Source organism: Thamnophis elegans, chromosome 12, assembly GCF_009769535.1.
Source record: "Thamnophis elegans isolate rThaEle1 chromosome 12, rThaEle1.pri, whole genome shotgun sequence".
NCBI classification, from domain to species: domain Eukaryota; kingdom Metazoa; phylum Chordata; class Lepidosauria; order Squamata; family Colubridae; genus Thamnophis; species Thamnophis elegans.
The window spans coordinates 3,456,148-3,480,103 of record NC_045552.1 but is presented as its reverse complement, the minus strand read 5'-3'; the positions used below and the strand labels follow the sequence as shown (position 1 = coordinate 3,480,103).

At 45.5% G+C, this 23,956-nt stretch overlaps 1 protein-coding gene across 2 annotated transcripts in view; it reads left to right on the top strand.

The window, feature by feature from the left end:
• AXL (AXL receptor tyrosine kinase) overlaps positions 1–14,964 on the top strand; it is a 28,226-nt gene extending 13,262 nt beyond the window's left edge. For both annotated transcript variants that reach the window (XM_032228354.1, XM_032228353.1), the window contains exons 7-12: positions 2,641–2,733; positions 6,426–6,547; positions 8,050–8,159; positions 9,994–10,153; positions 11,807–11,943; positions 14,340–14,964. In XM_032228354.1, the coding sequence (XP_032084245.1) occupies positions 2,641–2,733; positions 6,426–6,547; positions 8,050–8,159; positions 9,994–10,153; positions 11,807–11,943; positions 14,340–14,703 (986 nt within the window). In that variant the 3' untranslated portion in view covers positions 14,704–14,964. The remainder of the gene's footprint in view (positions 1–2,640; positions 2,734–6,425; positions 6,548–8,049; positions 8,160–9,993; positions 10,154–11,806; positions 11,944–14,339) is intronic.
• Positions 14,965–23,956: the final 8,992 nt, after the last annotated feature.

Here is a 23,956-nt window from a genome sequence, read left to right as displayed (position 1 = left end):
TCTTTTCACCCTCTCTCCCTTCCATCCTATTATTTCCCTTTTCTTTCTCCCTCCCTTCTCTACTTTCCTCCTTTCTCCTCTCCTTCCCCTTCCTTCTTCCCGTACATTTCTCCTACTCCTGCTCTTCCCCTTCCTACCCTCTCTCCTCCTCTTTCTCTCCTTTCCATCCTCCTCTCCTTACCTCTTTCTTTTCACCCTCTCTCCCTTCCATCCTATTATTTCCCTTTTCTTTCTCCCTCCCTTCTCTACTTTCCTCCTTTCTCCTCTCCTTCCCCTTCCTTCTTCCCGTACATTTCTCCTACTCCTGCTCTTCCCCTTCCTACCCTCTCTCCTCCTCTTTCTCTCCTTTCCATCCTCCTCTCCTTACCTCTTTCTTTTCACCCTCTCTCCCTTCTCTACTTTCTTCCTTCCTCCTCTCCTTCCCCTTCCTTCTTCCCTTATCTGTCCCTTGCTCCTGCTCTTCCTCTTTCCCTTCCTACCCTCTCTCCTTCCATTTCTCTCCCTTCCATCCCCCTTTCCTTTCCCTTTCCTTTCTCCCTCCCTCCCTTCTCTACTTTCTTCCTTCCTCCTCTCCTTTCCCTTCCTTCTTCCTGTACCTTTCTCCTACTCCTGCTCTTCCCCTTCCTACCCTCTCTCCTCCTCTTTCTCTCCCTTCCATCCTCCTCTCCTTACCTCTTTCTTTCCACCCTCTCTCCCTTCTCTACTTTCTTCCTTCCTCCTCTCCTTCCCCTTCTTTCTTCCCTTACCTCTCCCTTGTTCCTGCTCTTCCTCTTTCCCTTCCTACCCTCTCTCCTTCCTTTTCTCTCCCTTCCATCCTCCTTTCCCTTTCCTTTCTCCCTCCCTCCCTTCTCTACTTTCCTCCTTCCTCCTCTCCCCCTTCCTTCTTCCCGTACCTTTCTCCTACACCTACTCTTCCACTTTTTGATGGGAGGGTTAGAGCTGCCTCAACCCCAATGAACTGAGAGAGAGAGCACAATTATCCTGAAGGAATACCACTCTGCATATGCCCAGAGGTTCCCTTTTCTCAGTGTTAAGTGTCCTAAGTGTGCCTATTGTGGGTCCTCTCTCCTAAAGAGGTACACCTGGCAGGGAACCAGAAGAAGTGGCTCCCTTCATTTGGACATCATTCCCACAGAGATTAGACTGCCCCCCCCCCTTTGATACTCTTGAAAACCAAGAGGTATTTATTTATGCTGTTAGACAGGAAAAGGAATGAATTATACAGTATCTATAGTGTCAAGTGAAAATAATTGTGGAACACACCCACACAGACACGCACGGACATGAACTTGAATCCAAAATGCTATCACTATCGCTGTCAAAAGTACTGTGATTTTTTTCTTTAAAACTAAGATATGTTAAGTATATTGATATGGAAGCATAAATACCATCAACATAGAATGGAGTTTGCTCAGAAGCTGAAATACACCAATGAGAGGAAGAGTGGGAAACAGAGGAGAGAAGAGAGATGGGAAGAGAGGGATAGGAGAGAGGGCAGGGGGGGAAGATAAGGAGGATAAGGAGGAGTGGAATGAAGAGAGAGGAGAAGGAGAAAGGAAGGGGAAGTAGAGTAGAAAATGATGGAAGGAAGACAGGATGTAGAAGAGTCGGAAGTAGAGGAGAGAAGAAGATAGGAAGAGAGGGATAGGAGAGAGGGGGAAGGGGGAAGATGAGATGTATAAGGAGGAGTGGTAAGGGGAGAGAGTAGAAGGAGAAAGGAAGGGGAAGTAGAGTAGAAAATGATGGAAGGAAGACAGGATGTAGAAGAGTCGGAAGTAGAGGAGAGAAGAAAGATAGGAAGAGAGGGATAGGAGAGAGGGTGAAGGGGGAAGATGAGGTGTATAAGGAGGAGTGGTAAGGGGAGAGAGTAGAAGGAGAAAGGAAGGGGAAGTAGAGTAGAAAATGATGGAAGGAAGACAGGATGTAGAAGAGTCGGAAGTAGAGGAGAGAAGAAAGATAGGAAGAGAGGGATAGGAGAGAGGGTGAAGGGGGAAGATGAGGTGTATAAGGAGGAGTGGTAAGGGGAGAGAGTAGAAGGAGAAAGGAAGGGGAAGTAGAGTAGTATGGAAGCGGAAATACACCAATGAGAGGAAGAGTGGGAGAGGAGAGAAGAAAGATGGGAAGAGAGGGATAGGAGATGGTAAGGGGGGAAGATGAGGAGGATAAGGAGGAGTGGAATGAAGAGAGAGGAGAAGGAGAAAGGAAGGGGAAGTAGAGTAGAAAAGGATGATGGAGGGAAGAAAGGAGGTAGGAGAGAGGGAGAAGAAAGAGGTGTATGGAGAGCAGAAGAGCTAATAATGGGTTTTTATCTTTCTGGGCATTGATGACCAGAGGAACTGATATAATTACTACTTAATACAATAGGATATTGGCTATGTAATAGTATACATGCGATTATATGTTTTGAAAATGGAAAATAAAAAAAAAGTACTGTGATTTGACACTATAGATATAATTCATTCCTTTTCATTTCAGCAGCCCAGGCGTTCCAGAGTTATGCTGGGACACACAGACACAGACGCACATTTTATATAGCTCAATAAATACATAAGTCTTATGCCTGTCAAGCTTTAGGATCAGAAATCCCTGAGCAAGGATTAATGCTGCCAAAGCATTCATTTTTTTTCCTTCTCTCGGCAGTCGCCATATGCACCCGCAGTGAGATGGAGGACTTCCTCAGTGAGGCCGTCTGCATGAAGGACTTTGACCATCCCAACGTCATGAAGTTGATTGGTGAGGGACAGAGCGGTCTCTTCTTTTATGCCCAGTTATTTTTTGCAGACATCTAAAAGCATCCACGGTCTCCTCTTTCTAGCCCAAATCTCTATAGTCTCAACAAAGCCAACCATAAATAGCGATCAACAGGGCTAACCAATAAAAAATGATCAACAAGATTAACTATAGAGAATGGTCAACAAGGCCAACCATAGAAAGCAGTCAAGGAGGCCAACCATAGAGAGTTGTCAAGAAGGCAAACCATAGAGAGTGGTCAACGTGGCTAACCATAGAGAATGGCCAAGAAGATTAACCATAGAGAATGATCAAGAAAGCCAACCATAGAGAATGGCCAACAAGGCCAAGGTTCCCCCAATCTCGGAACCACAAAAAGAGAATGATCTGCCAATCCATTGTTGGACCACAATTGCTTTGAGCTCCAACCAATGCTGAAGACAGCTAAGAGCATAGAAAAAATGTTTCTCAACTTCAACAATATTAAGAAGTGTGGACTTCAACTCAGGATTGGGGCTGGGCTAGAAGACCTCCAAGATCCCTTCCAGATTCTATCCTATTCTACTCTAATCCTATTCCCAGAATCCCTCAAGCCAGCATGCTGGGAAGCTCCAGTCCAAGCAGGCTGGCTAGGGAATTCTTTTGGGAGTTGAAATCCATGCTTGTTAACTGGGGAATTCTGGGAGCTGAAGTCCAAGCACGCCGGCTAGGGAATTCTGGGAGCTGAAAACCTCATGCCTTAAACTTACCAAGGTTGAGAAATACTGCTCTAGCAATTCCAACTCACCTTGAGTGTGTCAGGTTAACTACTCCTTTCCCTAAGGCCTTCCCCCCCCCCCCTCTTCTTCTTCCTCTTAGTAAATTCCCAGACTGAGATTGACATCTAATCGTGGGCAGATTTGCAATTTCCGGCATGGGGCGGAGCAGGGGTGGGGGGGGATGAGGAGAGCAGCCCAGCCTGGAGAGATCTGCAAAGTGCACCTTTTACTCGTTCCATCTGGGGCAAAAAAAAATGTTTTTTTTTTAAGCTAGAGCCTGGGGGCGGGGGGGGGAAAGGATGGAAAAGAAAGGAAACAGGGCTTGGTCTTTGGGGAAGTGGGGGGGGGAGGGAGAGAAGGGGCTGGGAAAGCAGAAAGGACAGATTGTCCCCTGGGGGGGGACGAAGCTGTGAGCGAGAGGGAACGGAGAACATTACTTGGGAAAACAGATGTTGGCAAGATTGTCGGAATCCTGACTGGGGCTGACAGACGGGTGGGCGGATGCTCAACTAATTCATCTCAGACTTGTTTTGGGGTTTGGGAGGCAGCAAAGTGGGACCTTCTCACTCAGTCCTCCCCCCCTCCCCCCCCACACTCCTCCTCTTCCCTGTCCCTTTTTCCTGCCCTCTGGTTCCTGTTGAAAGAGGAACACAGCCAAAATAACATTAGGGCTTGGTAAGAAAAACCACGCTTGTATCCAGCTTTGGTCGCCACGATATTTAAAAAGTTGTGGAGACCCTGGAAAGAGTGCAGAGAAGAGCAACAAAGAGGATTAGGGGACTGGAGACTAAAACATATGAAGAACGGTTGCAGGAACCGGGTATGTCTAGTTTAATGGAAAGGACTAGGGGAGACATGATAGCAAGTCTTCCAATATCTCAGGGGTTGCTCCAAAGAAGAGGGAGTCAACCTATTCTCCAAGGCACCAGAGGGCAGAACAAGAAGCAATGGGGGGAAACTAATCAAGGAGAGAAGCAACTTAGAACTGAGGAGAAATTTCCTGAAAGTTGGAACAATTAATCAGTGGAACAGAAGTTGCCTCCAGAAGTTGTGAATGCCCCAACACTGGGAGTCTTTAAGATGATGGGTGGTTTGATGAAAAGAAGGACTAGGGGAGACATGATTGCAGTCTTCCAATATCTCAGGGGCTGCCATCCTTAGCAGGTCCTTAGAAGAAGAGTGGAGACAACCTATTTTCCAAAGCACCTGAGGGCAGGACAAGAAGCAATGGGTGGAAACTAATCAAGGAGAGAAGCAACGTAGAAATAAGGAGAAACTTCCCAACAGTGAGAACAATTAACCAGTGGAACAGCTTGCCACCAGAAGTTGTGAATGCTCCAACACTGGAAGTCTTTAAGAAAAGACTGGACAGACATTTGTCTGAAATGGTGTAGGGTTTCCTGCCTGAGCAGGGGGTTGGACTAGAAGACCTCCAAGGTCCCTTTCAAGTCTTGTTATTCTGTTATTCTTGCAGGCTCGGTGAAAAGATTGCGGCAAAGGTCATGCTGAAAGTGGATAGCCCATGCAAAGCAAAGGAGGGAGGGGGCAGGGATGGGGCCTGGAGGGGTCAGAGGTCAGCTTTGGATTCGGAAGGGAAGACCTGCTGTGTCCTTTCTCCTGACCCTTTTAAACACTTGTCAAAGGGTTTGCAATGAATCTCCGCCGAATCTAGCGTTGCATGAAAACCTCCCATCCGAATTTATTTTATTTTTGGGGGGATTCGTGATGCCGAACAACTTCACTGCCTGTTTGTGAACCACAATACCTGGTCTCACACAGCATGCTAAGCGCAAGTAAATAAATTGCATCATGGTTTAGCAAGAGGGAAGCCAGCCCCTTCCTTTCTCTTCCTGATCAGTCTTTCTATCTTCTGATAAAAGGGGAATATTTGTAGCTCAGAATCAGGGTTGACATGAGGGGTCCTTGCTGCTCTCTGAGCTGGTCTGTTTTCTTGCAGATGTTTCACGACCCAGATAGGTAACATCATCAGTTGCTAGAAGGAAAGGGGCTTTGTAGGGATGAAGGAGGGGAGGAGAAAGAGGAATGGGGGCTGAGGGATCCCTGGTTTCTCTCTGACCTTGGAGGTTTTCTTGCAGATGTCTCATGGCCCAGATAGGCAACATCATCAGTGCTCAGTGATGTTACCTAGTTTGGGCAATGAAACGTTTGCAAAAAATAAATAATAATAATAACCAAGCTCAGAGAGCACCAAGGACCCCACGCAGTGGTGAAATTCAATTTTTATTTACTGCCGGTTCTGTGGGCGTGGCTTGGTGGGCGTGGCAGGGGAAGGATGCTGCAAAATCCCCATTCCCACCCCACTCTGGGGCCAGCTAGAGGTGGCATTTTCCAGTTCTCCAAACTATTCAAAAATTTCTGCTATCGGCTTTCCAAAACCGGTCAGAATCTGCTGGATTTCGTAACCCGTCAAAACCGCGCTCGACTAAGCCGCGCCCAATTAAACCGCGTCACTGACGTCATCAACAGGGCGACAACAGCCAGCGCGGAGAAAGAAGGGCGCTTTAAATAGCATTTTGAAAGCAAGCCGATTCAACTTAAGGTAAGGGTTAGGTTTAGGGTTAGCTTTAGGGTTAGGTTAAGGGTTAGGGTTAGGTTTAGGGTTAGGTTAAGGGTTAGGGTTAGGTTTAGGGTTAGGTTAAGGGTTAGGGTTAGGTTTAGCGTTAGGTTAAGGGTTAGGTTTAGGGTTAGGTTTAGGGTTAGGTTAAGGGTTAGGTTTAGGGGGGGTTAGGTTTAGGTTTAGGGGTTAATTTTAGGTTTAGCGTTTACAGTGTGCTTTTTTCTCCACGCTGTTGTCCCGCTGTGATGACGTCAGCTACGCGGTTTCATTGAGCGCGGTTTTGTGGTGGAACCCTGGATTTCACCCCTGACTCCGCTTTAGAGAATTCACGATTGTCCTCCTCTCGCTCTTTCCTGAAGGTGTCTGTCTACAGAACACAGAGAGTGAAGGCTATCCATCCCCCGTGGTGATCCTGCCCTTCATGAAACATGGAGATCTACACAGCTTCCTGCTATACTCCCGGCTCGGGGAGAGCCCCGTGGTAAGTAGGAATCCTGCAGGACCATTGATTCTTAGCCAGTGGTGGGATTCAGCCGGTTCGCACCTATTCGGGAGAACCGGTTGGTAACTTTCTAAGTAGTTCGGAGAACCAGTTATTGGAAGAAATCCCATTTTGTTTTTTTCCCACTTTACAGGGCTAATCCTGTAAGGAAGGCAGGAAGGAAACATTCTAGTGTTGTTTCTAGCCTAATTTTGATTGCCCTGCTTACAGAATCTGCCTCTCCGGTTAACCCTTATTACATTGCAACAGCTAAGACCAAGCGCCCATCAACCTGAGTGACATTGAGTTGGCCAAGCCCACCCAGTCACATGACCACCGAGCCCCACCTACCTAGATAGTCATTCGGGCAGAGAACCGGTTGTTAAATTATTTGAATCCCACCACTGTTCTTAGCCCTAAAACAATGGACTGTCTTAGTGGACAACCAGCTAAATATGAGCCAGCCGTGGGCAGCGCCAGCCAGAAAAAAGACAATGCAGTCCTAAATTGGATTAACAGAGGGATACAATCAAGATCAAGGGTGGTGCTAATGCCACTCTATAACAGTGTTTCTCAACCTTGGCAACTTGAAGATGTCCGGACTTCAACTCTCAGAATTCCCCAGCCAGCATTCGCTGGCTGGGGAATTCTGGGAGTTGAAGTCCAGACATCTTCAAGTTGCCAAGGTTGAGAAACACTGCTCTATAAAGCCTTAGTAAGACCACACCTAGAGTACTACATCCAGTTTTGGTCGCCACGCTATAAAAAAGATGTTGAGACTCTAGAAGGAGTGCAGAGAAGAGCAACAAGGAGGATCAGGGGACTGGAGGCTAAAACATATGAAGAACGGTTGCAGGAACTGGGCATGGCTAGTCTAGTGAAGAGAAGGACCAGGGGAGACAGGATAGCAGCCTTCCAATATTTGAGGGGCTGCCACAGAGAGGAAGGGGGTTAAACTATTCCCCAAGGCACCCGAAGGCCAAACAAGGAATAATGGATGGAAACTGAACAAGAAATAAGGAGGAATTTTCCTACAGTGAAAACAATCAACCCATGGAACGGAAGTTGCCTTCGGAAGTTGTGGGAGCTTCATCACTTCAGACTTTCAAGAAGAGACTGGACTGCCATTTGTCAGGAATGGTGTACGGTCTCCTGCTTGGGTGAGGGGTTGGACTAGATGACCTACAAGGCCCCTTCCAACTCTGTTAATCTGTTCATCTGAGTCCATTCCAAAGGCGGCTAAATCCCAGATGAGATCATAGTCCTTGTTGATGTCTCCTCCGATTGTCCCAAAGGTGCTTTTTTTTTTCAAGAGGCAAAACTGGACTTTCTGCTTTTTCTTTGAAGGTATTTCGCTTCTCATCCAAGAAGCTTCTCCAGATCTGACTGGATGGTGAAGAATGGAATTCTTCAGCCAGAGCTGAAGACGTTTCTTGGATGAGAAATGGGTGACGGAGAATCTCCATAGATACTTCTCTGATTGGGCTCTTCTTCCTTCACAGTACTTGCCCACCCAGACGTTGGTCAAGTTCATGGTGGACATTGCAAGTGGCATGGAGTACCTCAGTAGCAAGAACTTCATTCATCGGGACCTGGCGGCTCGCAACTGCATGTGAGTGTGTACAGGTGGAAAACCCTAAAAAAGGGGGATTTAGAAGCAGAGTGTCAGGGTTCCAAACAGCATCCAAAATTAAATCAGAGTCCAAGGCAAAGGATTCCTCAAAGTTCCAATTTATGAAGAGAGCCATGTTGGCACATCTGGAGAAACCCGAATCTAAAAGCTTCCCGGTTTTCCCCACGCAGTTGAAAGTTCAAGATGGTGGGTTCAAAAATTGTTAGAACCTCTTCTGTAGGTGTGGCCTGCTTTGTGGGAGTGGCTTGCCAGCCATGTGACCAAGTGGGAGTGGCTTGGCAGTCATATGACTGGGTGGGCATGGCCAACTTATAAAATGTGGTGAAACTCACTTAACAACGCTCTTGCTTAGCAACCAAAATGTTGGCTCAGAAACTCTGGCATTTGAAGCACGCGAGTCTTAAAGCTGCCAACTTAGAAGACCCTTGCACCCCTGACCCTTTAGGAAACAAAAAAAACCCCAGGGGTGTTCAAACTTGACAGCTTTAAGACTTGTGGACTTCAACTCCCAGAATTCCTCCTCTGGCTCTTCATCTTGATGATGTGCGGACAGGCGGGGGGGAGGGAGCTGGAACCGGTTCTAAACGTCACTGTAGATTTGTGGAACCTCTTCTATAGAAGAAGTTAGAACTGGCAGGAACCCACCCCTGCCCCTCACCCACAAGTCCATCCCATGGTCCAATCATCCACTACCATGCTGGCAGCTTCCACCCATCCAGTTCCGGTCAGGTGCAGAGACAAAGGATGACCTTGGCTTTCTAGAAAGAATGTTGTTATGGCTACATAGCATCTCACTCCTTACAATCCCTCCCTCCCATTTTCCCACCATAGAAAAGGCATAGCAGAATAATAGGTAGTCTGGCAGGCCGAAGATCCGACAGAAAAGATGGCTGCAGGCGTGACACAGAGATCAGCAATGAGGCCCCATCAGGATCCAGTTCAGTGTTCTGCATTTTAGCGCCATCCAAATTTGGAGATCTCAGTTCTCAAACTTTCCCAGCCTTTGCTGAGAATTCTGGGAGTTGAAGTCCAGAAGCTTTTTGGCCTGAGGTGCACGATGATTTCATTTGTTGGAGGATATACAGAGGTTCCCAATCTCTTGATTTAAGAATTCAGTAGTAATGTTGCTCTTTGTCAGCCTTCGTGGTGATGTAAATACTATTTTTATTATAACTTATTTTCTTTTCTTTCTTTATTTTAATCTTGCCTTTATTATTTTTGTAAAAAACTCAAGTCATATACTCCTTCCTATCCCCCCCCCAAAAAAAACCCCCAACCCTGTGGGCTAAGAGAGAAGGAATTTCCCTATCTGGCTTTCATGGTTAAGCATGCCTAGAACTCACATCTCCTGGTGATTATCCTAAAATCACCCAATTGGCTTTCGTGCTAAGATGGGACTAGAACTCTCAGCATCTGGTCTAGGCCCAAAGTCGCCCAGTCCACTGTTTTGCCTAAGGCAGGACCAGAACTCCCAGTCTCCTGGTGATTGGCTCAAGGTCAACCAGCTGGCTTTCATGGCTAAGGTGGGACTAGAACTCCCAGTCCCCTGGTTTCTAGCTTAGACTAATCTGGCTCAGGATCTTGTAAGTCTGAATGTGTGTTTCCTCCCTTTATCTTCATGATAACATCTGAGACGCTTCCTCAGATTACGTTTCTGCCCTGGGCTCAAGTTTCCTTTATCTGAGCCTTCTCTTGGTTCTTTGCTCCCCTCCCTGTCCCTCAAGGTTTATTCCTTCCGCCCATTACACGGTTCCCCCTTATCTTCACCCCTCAAAGCCTCTCCTTCAAGAGCCCTTCGCATTTCCCTCTGCAGGCTTAACGAAAGCATGACTGCCTGCGTGGCCGATTTCGGCCTCTCCAAGAAAATCTACAACGGCGATTATTACCGCCAAGGCCGTATCTCCAAGATGCCGGTGAAGTGGATTGCCATCGAGAGCCTGGCCGATCGTGTTTACACCACCAAGAGCGACGTGGTGAGGCTCCCTTTTCCACACATCTCCATCTTTGGTGTATCGTATTATCGTGCATTCTTTCCATGCATCTTTACTGCTGCTGTCCCTTTATCTTAATGCCGTACTCTAAATAAAATAAATATCTGAACTGGCCGGTTCGGTTTGGCTAATCTAGTAAAAACAAAGGACTAGGGGTGGCATGGTAGCGGTGTTCCAATATTTGAGGGACTGCCACAATGAATGTGTGTGGGGAGGTGTCTGTTCTGGTCTAGGCTTCCTGAGTCAGTGAAAAGCACACGCTTAGTCCCCAAACCCCTTTTTTAAAATTTCAACGGCTGCGAATTATGTTCATTCACAGCCCATAATGAGTCACAAATAGTTTGTAAAGAGTCCGACAGAAGTCTGCCAAAGTCTTTCAGGATAAGGCTGATAAGCACCCACCTTTATCTCCCTTGAAGCACTGCCAAAGACCTAACTGGCAATTAGCTTTGCAAAGCCACACGGAGCACAGAGTCAAAACGGAGCTTCAGAATTTAAACAGACCAGAACGAACAAAGTTGCTTCCTGTAAAGGCTCACGTGCCTTTGCTCCTCCTTTATGTCCTATGGGAGGGGTCAATTGCCTTACTCCCGAGCGTGACCCGTCAAAACCACGCTCGACTAAGCCGCGCCCGATTAAACCGCGTCACTGACGTCATCAACAGGGCGACAACAGCCAGCGCGGAGAAAGAAGGGCGCTTTAAATAGCGCTTTGAAAGCAAGACGATTCAACTTAAGGTTAGGGTTAGGGTTAGGTTTAGGGTTAGGTTAAGGGTTAGGGTTAGGTTTAGGATTAGATTTAGGGGATTTAGGTTTAGGTGTTAATTTTAGGTTTAGGTTTTCAGCATGCTTCTGTCTCCGTGCTGTTGTCGCCCTGTTGATGACGTCAGCGACGCAGTTTAGTCGGGCGCGGTTTAATCGAGCGCGGTTTTGTGGTGGAACCCTCCCGAGTCATCCCTTTTGTCTTAACTGTTCTTGCCTTCTGGCAGCTCTGCGCATGTGTGCACTGGGAACAGGCTCACACTGTTCTTCTGCCTCGCTGACATCAGACTCTGGGCAGCACATAACTCCCAGATAGCCCTGTTCCCCTCTCTGCCTCCGATACAGAGTCTCGTCCAAGCCTTCCCAAAACTCCAGGACTAGACCTTGTTCCTCCCAAACCTCCTCACTGTCCGACTCTGCCGCCAGCTCCACAGGCCGCTGGCGGAGCACAGCAGGGCCAGCTTATTCTCCAAAGCACCTGAAGGCCAGGCAAGGAATAATGGATGGAAATTAATCAAGGAGAATTAAAGAGAAGTTCCCTGAAAGTTAGAACAATGAATCGGTGGAATGACTTGCCTCCAGAAGTTGTGAGTCCTTCAAAACTGGAGGTGTTTAAGAAGAGATTGGGCAGCTACTTGCCTGGAATGGTGTAGGGTCTCATGCTTGAGCAGAAGGTTGGACTAGAAGACCTCCAAGGACCCTTCCAGCTTGATCATTTCTTTGGCTAACTTCCCAGCCAATAAACCGGGCTAACTTTTTGTTCTCTCTGGAAACCAGCTCCCAATCTTTCCAAACTGGGAGCATCTGGACCCCATCTGGATTACAGATTTCTTCTGCCTCCCTTATCTCCTTTCTTCTAATCTCTGCCCCGCAGTGGTCCTTTGGAGTCACCATGTGGGAAATCGCCACCCGAGGCCAGACGCCTTATCCCGGGGTGGAAAACAGTGAAATTTACGACTACCTACGTCAAGGCAACCGACTCAAGCAGCCGATCGACTGTCTGGATAGCCTGTAAGTGTCTCTGCCTCGGTTTCTCGTGTTGTCAGGGAAATACAGGCCTTCCCGTTTCCCTACCCTGAATAGGTTTGGCACAACCTCTGCGCTTGCCAAAGGATACCGACTTCCACCTAAGTTAGGTGTTCTACTCCCAGAAACTTTGGGAAGGAACCAGAGGAGAAGGGATACAGTTGGGGTGAGAGGAAGGGACGAAGCCAAAATGGGGGTGTCGAGGGGAAGAAGAATATTTGCAGGGGTCTGGGGTGCTCTTCCAACTGGGTTATTTTCCTGCAGGCGTTTTGTGACCAAACTAGGTAACATCATCAGTGCTAGAAGGGAGTGGGGTGGTGGTGGGGGAGGAGGAAGAGGAAGAAGAAAGGAGTAGGGAGGAGGAGGAGAAATACTGTGGATCCTGGGTGCTCTCTGGTTATTTTCCTGCAGCCATTTCATTACAAAGTAGGTACAATCACCAGTACTAGAAGTGATAGGGTGGTGGTAGAGGAGGAGGAGGAGGAGGAGGAGGAGGAGGAGGAGGAGGAGGAGATGATGATGATGGAGATGGAGATGGAGGAGGAGGAGATGGAGATGGAGATGGAGGAGGAGATGGAGGAGGAGGAGGAGATGGAGATGGAGGAGAGAGGGGGAAGGGGGAAGATGAGGTGTATAAGGAGGAGATGGAGATGGAGAAGTGGATGGAGAAGGAGATGGAGATGGAGGAGATGGAGATGGAGGAGATGGAGGAGGAGGAGGAGGAGAAGGAGAAGGAGATGGAGAAGTGGATGGAGGAGGAGGAGATGGAGATGGAGGAGATGGAGATGGAGGAGGAGGAGGAGATGGAGATGGAGGAGATGGAGATGGAGGAGATGGAGATGGAGGAGGAGATGGAGGAGGAGGAGGAGATGGAGATGGAGGAGATGGAGATGGAGGAGATGGAGGAGGAGGAGATGGAGATGGAGGAGGAGGAGGAGATGAAGGAGGAGGAGGAGGAGGAAGAGGAGGAGGGGAAGGAGATGGAGGAGGAGGAGATGGAGATGGAGGAGATGGAGATGGAGGAGGAGGAGGAGATGGAGATGGAGGAGATGGAGATGGAGGAGATGGAGATGGAGATGGAGGAGGAGATGGAGGAGGAGGAGGAGATGGAGATGGAGGAGATGGAGATGGAGGAGATGGAGGAGGAGGAGATGGAGATGGAGGAGGAGGAGGAGATGGAGGAGGAGGAGGAGATGGAGGAGGAGGAAGAGATGGAGATGGAGATGGAGGAGATGGAGGAGGAGGAGATGGAGATGGAGATAGATGGAGATGGAGGAGATGGAGGAGGAGGAGGAGATGGAGATGGAGATGGAGATAGATGGAGATTGAGATGGAGGAGGAGATGGAGGAGGAGATGGAGATGGAGATAGATGGAGATGGAGGAGATGGAGATGGAGGAGGAGATGGAGGAGGAGGAGGAGATGGAGATGGAGATGGAGATAGATGGAGATTGAGATGGAGGAGGAGATGGAGGAGGAGATGGAGATGGAGATAGATGGAGATGGAGGAGATGGAGATGGAGGAGGAGATGGAGGAGGAGATGGAGATGGAGATAGATGGAGATGGAGGAGATGGAGATGGAGGAGGAGATGGAGGAGGAGGAGGAGATGGAGATAGATGGAGATAGATGGAGATTGAGATGGAGGAGGAGATGGAGGAGGAGATGGAGATGGAGATAGATGGAGATGGAGGAGATGGAGGAGGAGATGGAGGAGGAGAAATACTGTGGATCCTTGATGCTCTCTGAACTTTTTTTATTACCAAACTAGATAACATGACCAGTGCTAGAAGGGTGATGGTGGTGAAGGAGGAGGAAGAGGAATGGAGGAGGAGGAAGAGGAGATGGTGATGGAGAAGGAGAAATACTGTGGTTCCTTGTTGCTCTCTGAATTTGGTTGTTTTCATGCAGACGTTTCATGACCCAACTAGCTAACATCATCAACGTTAGAAGGGATTGTTTGCTCTCTCTTCATAAACCTCACTTCTTTCTAGCACACTGTTTGGGGAATTCTGGGCATTGAAGCCCACCAGTTTTAAAGTTGCCCAGATTGGCGACCCCCTGCTGTAGAATTCCCAGGGGGGAATCTATTCTCCAGAAATAAGAGGTGGCGCAGTGGTTAGGGTGCAGTACTGCAGGCCACTTCAGCTGACTGTTATCTGCAGCTCAGCGGTTCTAATCTCACCGGCTCAAGGTTGACTCAGCCTTCCATCCTTCCGAGGTGGCTGAAATGAGGACCCAGACTGTGGGGGCGATATGCTGACTCTGTAAACCGCTTAGAGAGGGCTGAAAGCCCTATGAAGCGGTATATAAGTCGAACTGCTATTGCTATTGCTAAATAACTTCTCCGTCTTCTTGTTACTCTCCCCCCTCCCTCCCCCAGGTATGAGCTGATGACGAGCTGCTGGGCGCTGAACCCCCGCGACCGTCCCACGTTCGAAATCCTGTCCCAGGAGCTGGAGAAGACCCTCAAGTCCCTCCCACCCCCTAAAGATCCCGAGGAGATCCTCTACGTCAACATGGACGACGGGGTCGCCCCCGCCGAGGCAGAGCTGGGCGCGGTGGGAGGCCTGGGCCCCGAGGAAGCCCTGGCCAAGGAGAGCCAGCACCTGAAGGCCATGGTGACGTCCGCCGAGATCCACCCCCCGCAGGCTGCAGGCCGCTACGTGATGTGTCCCACCCCCCTCGAGAACAGCCGGCTCTTGACTGAGCCCCTCAGCTGTGCGGCCACTGAGGAAGGGGCCTAAAAAGGGAAGATCTGCAGACCCCCCTGTGCTGGGTGTTTATGTAGATGTTGCAAGGCACTCTGCTGGTGACCCTCACCTCTCTGCCCCCCCAAGAGGGGGCTTCCAAAGACAAAACGCTTGAGACCCACAGCCATCCTTCCCGCGAGGAATCACCCTCTCCTGATCCCGCTGACCTCTGTCCCAAATTGAGGTCTTCCTTACCTGCTCCAGTCACTTGTTCTGACCGAGGCTTCCCAAGAGCCTGAAGCAAACTCCTTGTCCCCCCCAAAAAAAACCCTTTTACTAATTTGTTGTGAATTCTGCTCCTTCACCTCCAGCAAAGTCTTTCAAGGGAGGATTTACGGTCACAGACCTTATCTGGCTTGGGAGGATTTACAGTCACAGACCTTATCTGGCTTGGAGAGCTGACAGGCAAAACTTGGCAAGGAGTCTCGGAGAGTCACGAACCAATGAAGCGAACTAATGGTCTCCTGCAAACTCCACTCCCCTTTCGCTCCTCTTTTATTCCCTCTGGGAGGGGCCATTCACCATCTGGCCTTACTCCCAAGTCGACCCCTGTTCTTTAGCTCTTCCCTTCGTCCGGCAACTCTGCTCATGCAGACACTGGGAACAGGCTCCAGCTGTTCTTCTGCCTCAGGGAGGCCGCCACGGTGATAAGTATGAAAAGGAGTCATCCATCACATTTTTCGGTGCCGTTGTAACTTCCAACGGCCACTAAGCAAATTGTTGTAAGTTAAGGACTACCTGTACTTTATAGCTTACTCCCTCCAGTTTCTAACCCCCTTCCTGGTTTTATTTCCAGCTGTTTTCACTGACGCGATTTTCTACTCATCGCCCTTGACTTGACACCAAGGACAAATGAAACAGACATTCACACTAAACCAGATGTGTCCAACCTTGGCAATTTGAAGCCTGCCAAGGTTGGAGACCCCTGCTCTAAACCTGTGTCAGGGTTGCAAAACACCCCACCCCCATGAAATAAAACTCTGAGGGTTGAGTTTCTTCAAAGTTCCACTTCATTAGAGATGTCATGCTGGCACATCTGGGAAAACCTGAATCTGAAAGCTTCTAGGTTTTCCCAAAGTTCTAGATCCTGCCACCCACACCCACAAGTCCACCCCGCGGTCCAATCTTTCACTGCCACGAAGACAGATTCCTCCCATCCACATCCAGCCAGGTGCAGGGACCAAAGACGACCTTGACTTTCTGAGAAAGAATGTTGTTATGGCTACACATCACCCAACTCCCCATTTTCCCACAGTAGAAAGTGCGGCAGGCCTGGAATCCAAAAATAAATGTGATTTTTTTTTTTTAATCCGATGGACTTTTCTATCCCAGGTGCTTCTCAAGAAACTTTTCTGCCCCTCTCCCCCCCCCCCACACCTGGCTCCTGAACCGCATCCCAAGAAGAAAATTCGGACTGTTCTACCACTTCAGGATTACCTCCAGAGCTTACGGGATTCTTGAGAAGACCAAGTCTTGGGAAGACGGACTAGCGTTTTAATTTTAGCCATAGCTGAACAGTGCAAAAGATGATCTCTGGGGAGACCAAGGATTCTACAAAGACAAAAAACAGAAGAGAACAGAGTTGGAAAGGACCTTGGAGGTCTTCTAGCCCAACCGCCTGCTCGGGCAGGGAACTCTATAGCGGGTTCAGACAAAGGGTGGTCCCAATCTCTTCTTAAACACCTCCAGTGCCTATCCAGATGAGGACTTAAAAAACGGTTAAAAAATGGATGCTTAACCTTTCGTCCTTCTCTTTTTGCAAGAGGGAAGGAGGTTTTTTCCCTTTCTTTCTTGTGTTTTTGTTTTGCAAGGTCTTTGCAGAAATGAGAGACCTACCCACCTGCATCGACTAGGAAATGCCCCCCCCAAAGGAAAACCCCCAATCTCAGTTTCTTCCTGAAAAAGCCTCCACCTTCAACAGCTGCAGGAAGATGGAAATAACCACCAGCGCCAGTTCTCCATCGCCCGTTTTGATGTCCTAGGAAAAAATCTGCCCGATCCTTGGCAGTGGGGATAACCTCACCTGGACAGTTTTCATCTCACCGACGGTCATACGAAGCGATATTTCTCAATCTTGGCAACTCCAAGGACTGTGAATGTCAGCTCCCAGAATCCACAAGCCAGAATTGACTGACTGGTGGAATTCTGGGAGTTGAAATCGACAAGTTTTAAAGCTCCCTTAGCATGCTGGGCTGGGGGATTCTGGGAGTTGAAGTCCACGCATTTTGTAGGTGCCAAGGCTGAGAAATCCTGCCCCACAATGGGTGGCGGTGTTTTTTTTAATCCCCGTTGTGAGGAAAGCCACCGTATCTTCGGACTGCTGATTTCTGGCCACATCTGGAGAGAGCATCATTTTTGGCCCATATTCTAATCTAGTTAGTTTGTACTTCAGGTTGTGGTGGGTGGTTTGCAACCCCCCCCAAGCCTTTTGAAACAGAAACTAACCAAATGTATATAGGAACTTAGAAAAAAGTGGTTAACGTAGTCACCGAGTGAAGGTTTCCCGCAAACACAGCTGGGTCGGCCCAGCCCTGATTTTAGTTACAGCAATTCCAGTCTCACAGCTTCGAAAATAATAATAAAAAGGGGGGTGCAGTCTGGCAGAGGGGTTGCAAAAAAAAAAAGAAGAGGGGGGGGGATTGGCATCCCACTCTCCAATTTTATGTTACTCAGCAGATGCATTTTTCAAAGTGACTCTTGGCAGCCTTGCTCCCATGTCGTGCTTCATCTTGGGACAAGCCGATAGAATTGTGCAATGCCAACTTTCCCCCTTGCCGCCGAATCCTATTTCCAGGGACTTCATTCCAGCTGCAAAATCATATTTTCCACTCTACTTGCCAGTATGGGTTGCTGCAATCTCTCGTCTTCTTTTCGGGGTCTGTAAGGAATGGCCAGATTGGAGAAAAGGAGGCGTTACTGCTGATCTTAAAAGCAGGGCTGTCCGACCGTCGCCATTTAAAAACCTGTGGACTTCAAATCCCAGAATGCCCCAGCCAGCAGGTCTAAAGCCCGCCCCCCTTTTTTTTACACGCAACACACCTCCTTTCCCTTCTGACATTCCTTACACCTGTTATGTTATTTGACTTTATCTGCTATTACATTAAGACAGGAATCCCCAAACTTGGCAACTTTTAAGACTTGTGGACTTCAACTCCCAGAATTCTCCAGCCAGCTATGCTGGCTGGAGAATTCTGGGAGTTGAAATCCACAAGTCTTAAAAGTTGCCAAGTTTGAAGACTTCTGTGTTAAGATTACAGTCTATCGAGCTGAAGTGCACACAGCCCAGTGAATTATTTTCTTTTAGATTCTTATTCATGATTTTTTAAATATATATATATAAATAAATAAATATATAAATGTATATACTTTTTAAAGAAAAAAAAATGCTGTACATGAAATGTTTTTTTTCCCCCCCCCCCACTCATTACTTTTGTAAAAACGCATTTTTCCACTCAGGTCTGTTTTTTTTAGAGAATGCTCTGTGGTATATTTTGCTTATAAATAAAAACTTTCTTTTAAAATATATATATATATAAAACAGATGCGATAATATGGTCCTGAAATTTTAATTTCTGAGGGGGAAAGGAAGTTATGGAAAAAAAGAGGGCTGGAAACATGGAACGGGTAGTCCTCGGGTTATGGCCACAATCGGGGCATAATAAAATTCCCAAGCAAGAGAGTTTGTTAAATGAGTCACGTCCAATTTTACAAGAGGTTTTTGTTTTTTTTGCCATGTTTGTTAAGCGAGTCACTGCAGTTCAGTGAATCATGAATAAATCTGGCTTCTCTCAATCATTTTGGAACAAGAAGCAATGGGTGGAAACTAATCAAGGAGAGAAGCAACTTAGAACTGAGGATAAATTTCCTGACAGTGAGAACAATTAATCAGTGGAACAGAAGTTGCCTTCAGAAGTTGTGAATGCCCCAACACTGGAAGTCTTTAAGAAGATATTGGATAGCCATTTGTCTGGAACGGTATAGGTTTCCTGCCTAGGCAGAGGGTTTGGACTAGAAGACCTCCAAGGTCCCTTCCAACTCTGCTATTGTATTGTATTGTATTTTCCTTATCGGAAGGCAGCTGGGAATGTTGTACATGGCAATCACATGACCCCGGAATTAGGGGTAAAATTCAGCAGGTTCTGACAGGTTCTGGAGAACCGGTAGTGGAAATTTTGAGTAGTTAGGAGAACCAGCAAATGCCACCTTCTGGCTGGCCCCAGAGTGGGATGGGAATGGGGATTTTGCAGTATCCTTCCCCTGCCACGCCCACCAAACCACACCACGCCCACCAAGCCACTCCCACAGAACTGGTAGTAACAAAAATTGAATTTCCCCCACTGCCTTCATAAATATCAGTTGCCAAACAACTGGATTTTGGTCACATGTCTGTGAAGATACTGGGGCAGTGAAGAGTTGGAGGGAACCTTGGAGGTCTTCTAGTCCAACCCTCTGCTCAAGCATGAGACCCTACACCATTCCAGACAAGTAGCTGCCCAATCTCTTCTTAAACACCTCCACTTTTGGAGGACTCACATCTTCTGGAGGCAAGTCATCCCAAGAATTCATTGTTCTAACTTTCAGGGAGTTTCTCTTTAATTCTCCTAGATTAGTTTCCACCCATTGCTTCTTGTCCTTCCCTCAGGTGCTTTGGAGAATAAGTTGACTTCTTTGTGGCAGCCCCTCAAATATTGGAACCCTGCTATCACGTCTCCCCTGGTCCTTCTTTTCACCAGACTAGCCAAACCCAGTTCCCTCAATCGTTCAGCACCTGCAGTTTAGCCTCGAGGGTCTCCCAACGTCTCCATTGGTAGCTGAACGAGGAAGCCTTGTTTGTTCTTAAAAACCAATGCAATTTGTATTGGAAGGGGAGGGATAATCCCTTGTCCTCCCTCCCCCTCCTTACCAGGCAAAACCACCATCAATGGGCACATTCAAGAATGCTTCCTAGAACCATTGTTGAATGAAGCCGAGCAAGTCACAGAGAAACAAGGAAGTCCATTTAGCACGGGGGAACTCCCGTCTCCCCAGACACATTCCTCTTAATTGGGGTTGAACTCTTTCCCAATCAGCCTTAAATGGGGCTTTTCTGTTTCTCGGACTGTCCATGGGGAAGTAAGATGAGTAGGAAACTGAAAATGAATAGGAGAGAAAGTGAATACATACAGAATACGGAAATGGGGAAACTCGCGATAGATAAATCTCTGTTTCAGTCAAAGGTAAGGGCAAAACCCAACATGGTAGCTAAGACACAAATGCCAATCCTCCTTCAGTTGAAGGAAAAGAAATGGGCCCAAACCCAGGTTGATTGGTTGATTAATTGGTTGACAAGGTGCCATCCAGTTGAAGTCAACATTTAGTGACCGCATAGATTAAAAAGGTAAAGGTTCCCCTCGCGTATATGGTTCCCCGACACTAGGGGGCAGTGCTCATCTCCGTTTCAAAGCCAAAGAGCTGGCGCTGTCTGAAGACGTCTCCGTGGTCATGTGGCCAGCATGACTAAACGCTAAAGGTGCTCGGAACGCTGTTACCTTCCCACCAAAGGGGGTCCCTATTTTTCTACTTGCATTTTTTACGTGCTTTCGAACTGCTAGGTTGGCAGAAGCTGGGACGAGTCACAGGAGCTCACTCCATTACACGGCGCTAGGGATTCGAACCGCCGACCTTTCTGATCAACAAGCTCAGCATCTTAGCCACCACGTCCACATAGACACATAGATTAGGAGTCTCCAAACTTGGCAACATTAGGATTTGTAGACTCCCAGAATTCCTCAGCAAGCAGGAATTCTGGGAGTTGAAGTCCACAAGTCTTAAAGTTGCCAAAGTTGGAGAACACCAACACAGATAGATTTTCTGCAAGAAGATTTATTCTCGGCTTGGTCTTTCAGGGTTCATTCACTTCCGCTATGTTTCTGTTGTTAGTTGCGAAGTCGTTTCCGACCCATCGTGACCCCATGGACAATGTTCCTCCAGGCCTTCCTGTCCACTACCATCCTCTGAAGTCCATTGAAGCTCATGCTGACTGCTTCGGTGACTCCATCCAGCCACCTCCTTCTCTGTCGTCCCCTTCTTCTTCTTTTGCCCTCCATCTTTCCCAGCATTAGGCTCAGTGAGTCCTTCTTCTATAATAAAATCTATCCATCTTGCAGCTGGTGGTTTCTTTCCAATTTTCCCAGAATTACATGATTCTTCAAGGAGCTGGATCTCTTTAATCCTGAGCTCCAAATAAGGAGCCACGAACAGCTCCAATTATCCTGAAAAAGGATTTTAGCCTGAAGAGGGCAAAACTCCAATTGGAAATAGCTCATTGCTGGTCTGGCCGTTACGATGCTACCCTCTGGTGGTTATACCTCTGCACTGTGTTGAAAATGCTCAAATTCAGTGTTTCTCACCCTTGGCAATTTTAAGAGGTGTGGACTTCAACTCCCAGAATTCCCCACAGCCAGGTGCTGTGAGAGTTGAAGTTCACAGTTCTTAAGGTTAAGATACAATGCTCTTAAGATTCAGTCTTCCCAAATTTACACCACTGAGAGTATACGCACCAAAGACAAATTCCTTGTGTCCAATTACACTTGGCCAATAAGGAATTCTATTCTATTCTATTCTATTCTATTCTATTCTATATTTCTATTCTATTCTATATTTCTATTCTATTCTATATTTCTATTCTATATTTCTATTCTATTCTATTGCATTTTTCTATTCTATTCTATTCTATGTTTCTAGTCTATTTTATATTTCTATTCTATTCCATATTTCTATTCCACTCTACTTCCTATATTCTATTCTATTCTATTCTATTCTATATTTCTAGTCTATTCTATATTTCTATTCTATATTTCTATTCTATTCTATTGCATTTTTCTATTCTATTCTATGTTTCTATTCTATATTTCTATTCTATTCCATATTTCTATTCCACTCTACTTCCTATATTCTATTCTATTCTATATTTCTATTCTATTCTATATTTCTATTCTATATTTCTATTCTATTCTATTGCATTTTTCTATTCTATTCTATGTTTCTATTCTATTCTATATTTCTATTCTATTCCATATTTCTATTCCACTCTACTTCCTATATTCTATTCTATTCTATATTTCTATTCTATTCTATTCTATATTTCTATTCTATTCTATATTTCTATTCTATTCTATATTTCTATTCTATATTTCTATTCTATTCTATTGCATTTTTCTATTCTATTCTATTCTATGTTTCTAGTCTATTCTATATTTCTATTCTATTCCATATTTCTATTCCACTCTACTTCCTATATTCTATTCTATTCTATTCTATATTTCTAGTCTATTCTATATTTCTATTCTATATTTCTATTCTATATTTCTATTCTATTCTATTGCATTTTTCTATTCTATTCTATGTTTCTATTCTATATTTCTATTCTATTCCATATTTCTATTCCACTCTACTTCCTATATTCTATTCTATTCTATATTTCTATTCTATTCTATATTTCTATTCTATATTTCTATTCTATTCTATTGCATTTTTCTATTCTATTCTATGTTTCTATTCTATTCTATATTTCTATTCTATTCCATATTTCTATTCCACTCTACTTCCTATATTCTATTCTATTCTATATTTCTATTCTATTCTATATTTCTATTCTATTCTATATTTCTATTCTATTCTATATTTCTATTCTATATTTCTATTCTATTCTATTGCATTTTTCTATTCTATTCTATTCTATGTTTCTAGTCTATTCTATATTTCTATTCTATTCCATATTTCTATTCCACTCTACTTCCTATATTCTATTCTATTCTATTCTATATTTCTAGTCTATTCTATATTTCTATTCTATATTTCTATTCTATTCTATTGCATTTTTCTATTCTATTCTATGTTTCTATTCTATATTTCTATTCTATTCCATATTTCTATTCCACTCTACTTCCTATATTCTATTCTATTCTATATTTCTATTCTATTCTATATTTCTATTCTATATTTCTATTCTATTCTATTGCATTTTTCTATTCTATTCTATGTTTCTATTCTATTCTATATTTCTATTCTATTCCATATTTCTATTCCACTCTACTTCCTATATTCTATTCTATTCTATATTTCTATTCTATTCTATATTTCTATTCTATTCTATATTTCTATTCTATTCTATATTTCTATTCTATTCTATATTTCTATTCTATATTTCTATTCTATTCTATTGCATTTTTCTATTCTATTCTATTCTATGTTTCTAGTCTATTCTATATTTCTATTCTATTCCATATTTCTATTCCACTCTACTTCCTATATTCTATTCTATTCTATTCTATTCTATTCTATATTTCTAGTCTATTCTATATTTCTATTCTATATTTCTATTCTATTCTATTGCATTTTTCTATTCTATTCTATGTTTCTATTCTATATTTCTATTCTATTCTATTGCATTTTTCTATTCTATTCTATTCTATGTTTCTATTCTATTCTATATTTCTATTCTATTCCATATTTCTATTCCACTCTACTTCCTATATTCTATTCTATTCTATTCTGTTCTACTCTACTCTACTTTAGCCAAAGTTGCTCTATATTCAAATGCCATTTTGTTCAGTAGGGATATAAACTCTACTAGGTATTTAATTTTGGCTAGTTTATGCTCGATTTGGAGGCAATATTGCTTTTACAGTTGCATAATTCATCTTAAATCACCATTAAACAGAAATGCAGGTTATATCTGATATACAATATTACATAAGCTTGTGTGTAGCATACATTTTAGGATATCATGTTTAAATGTTATATATCTTCATATAGAGGAGATAAATATAAAGAAGTATTGGAGGGGAAACACCTCTTTTTTCGCCTTGAGTCACTTTTTCCTAATTTGTTGTTTTTCGGGTGTATTGAACTTCAACTCCCATCATCCCCAGGGAGGGAAGCTCAGCCAATAGAAAAGAGGGGGGGGGAGGAAAAGCCTCCACATAACAGCACAAACAAGCCGGGCTTCCAGCCAATGAGAAGTTAGGAAGGGAGAGGCCTCGGGGATTCGCCTTCGGGAACGTTAAGCCCAGCCCCCTCGTTCGTCAGTCAGTTGTTTTCCCCCTCTCTCCTTTCCCTGACCAGTTTCAGGGAAAGTGAAGGCGGGGAAGGAAACGAGCCCTTCCCAGCCAATGGGGAGACCCTTTATAGACTGACCTTTATTTCCGCCCAATGCGCGAGCTCCTTGTACAGGCAGGGAATGAGCGGGAGACGGAGGAAGGGAGAG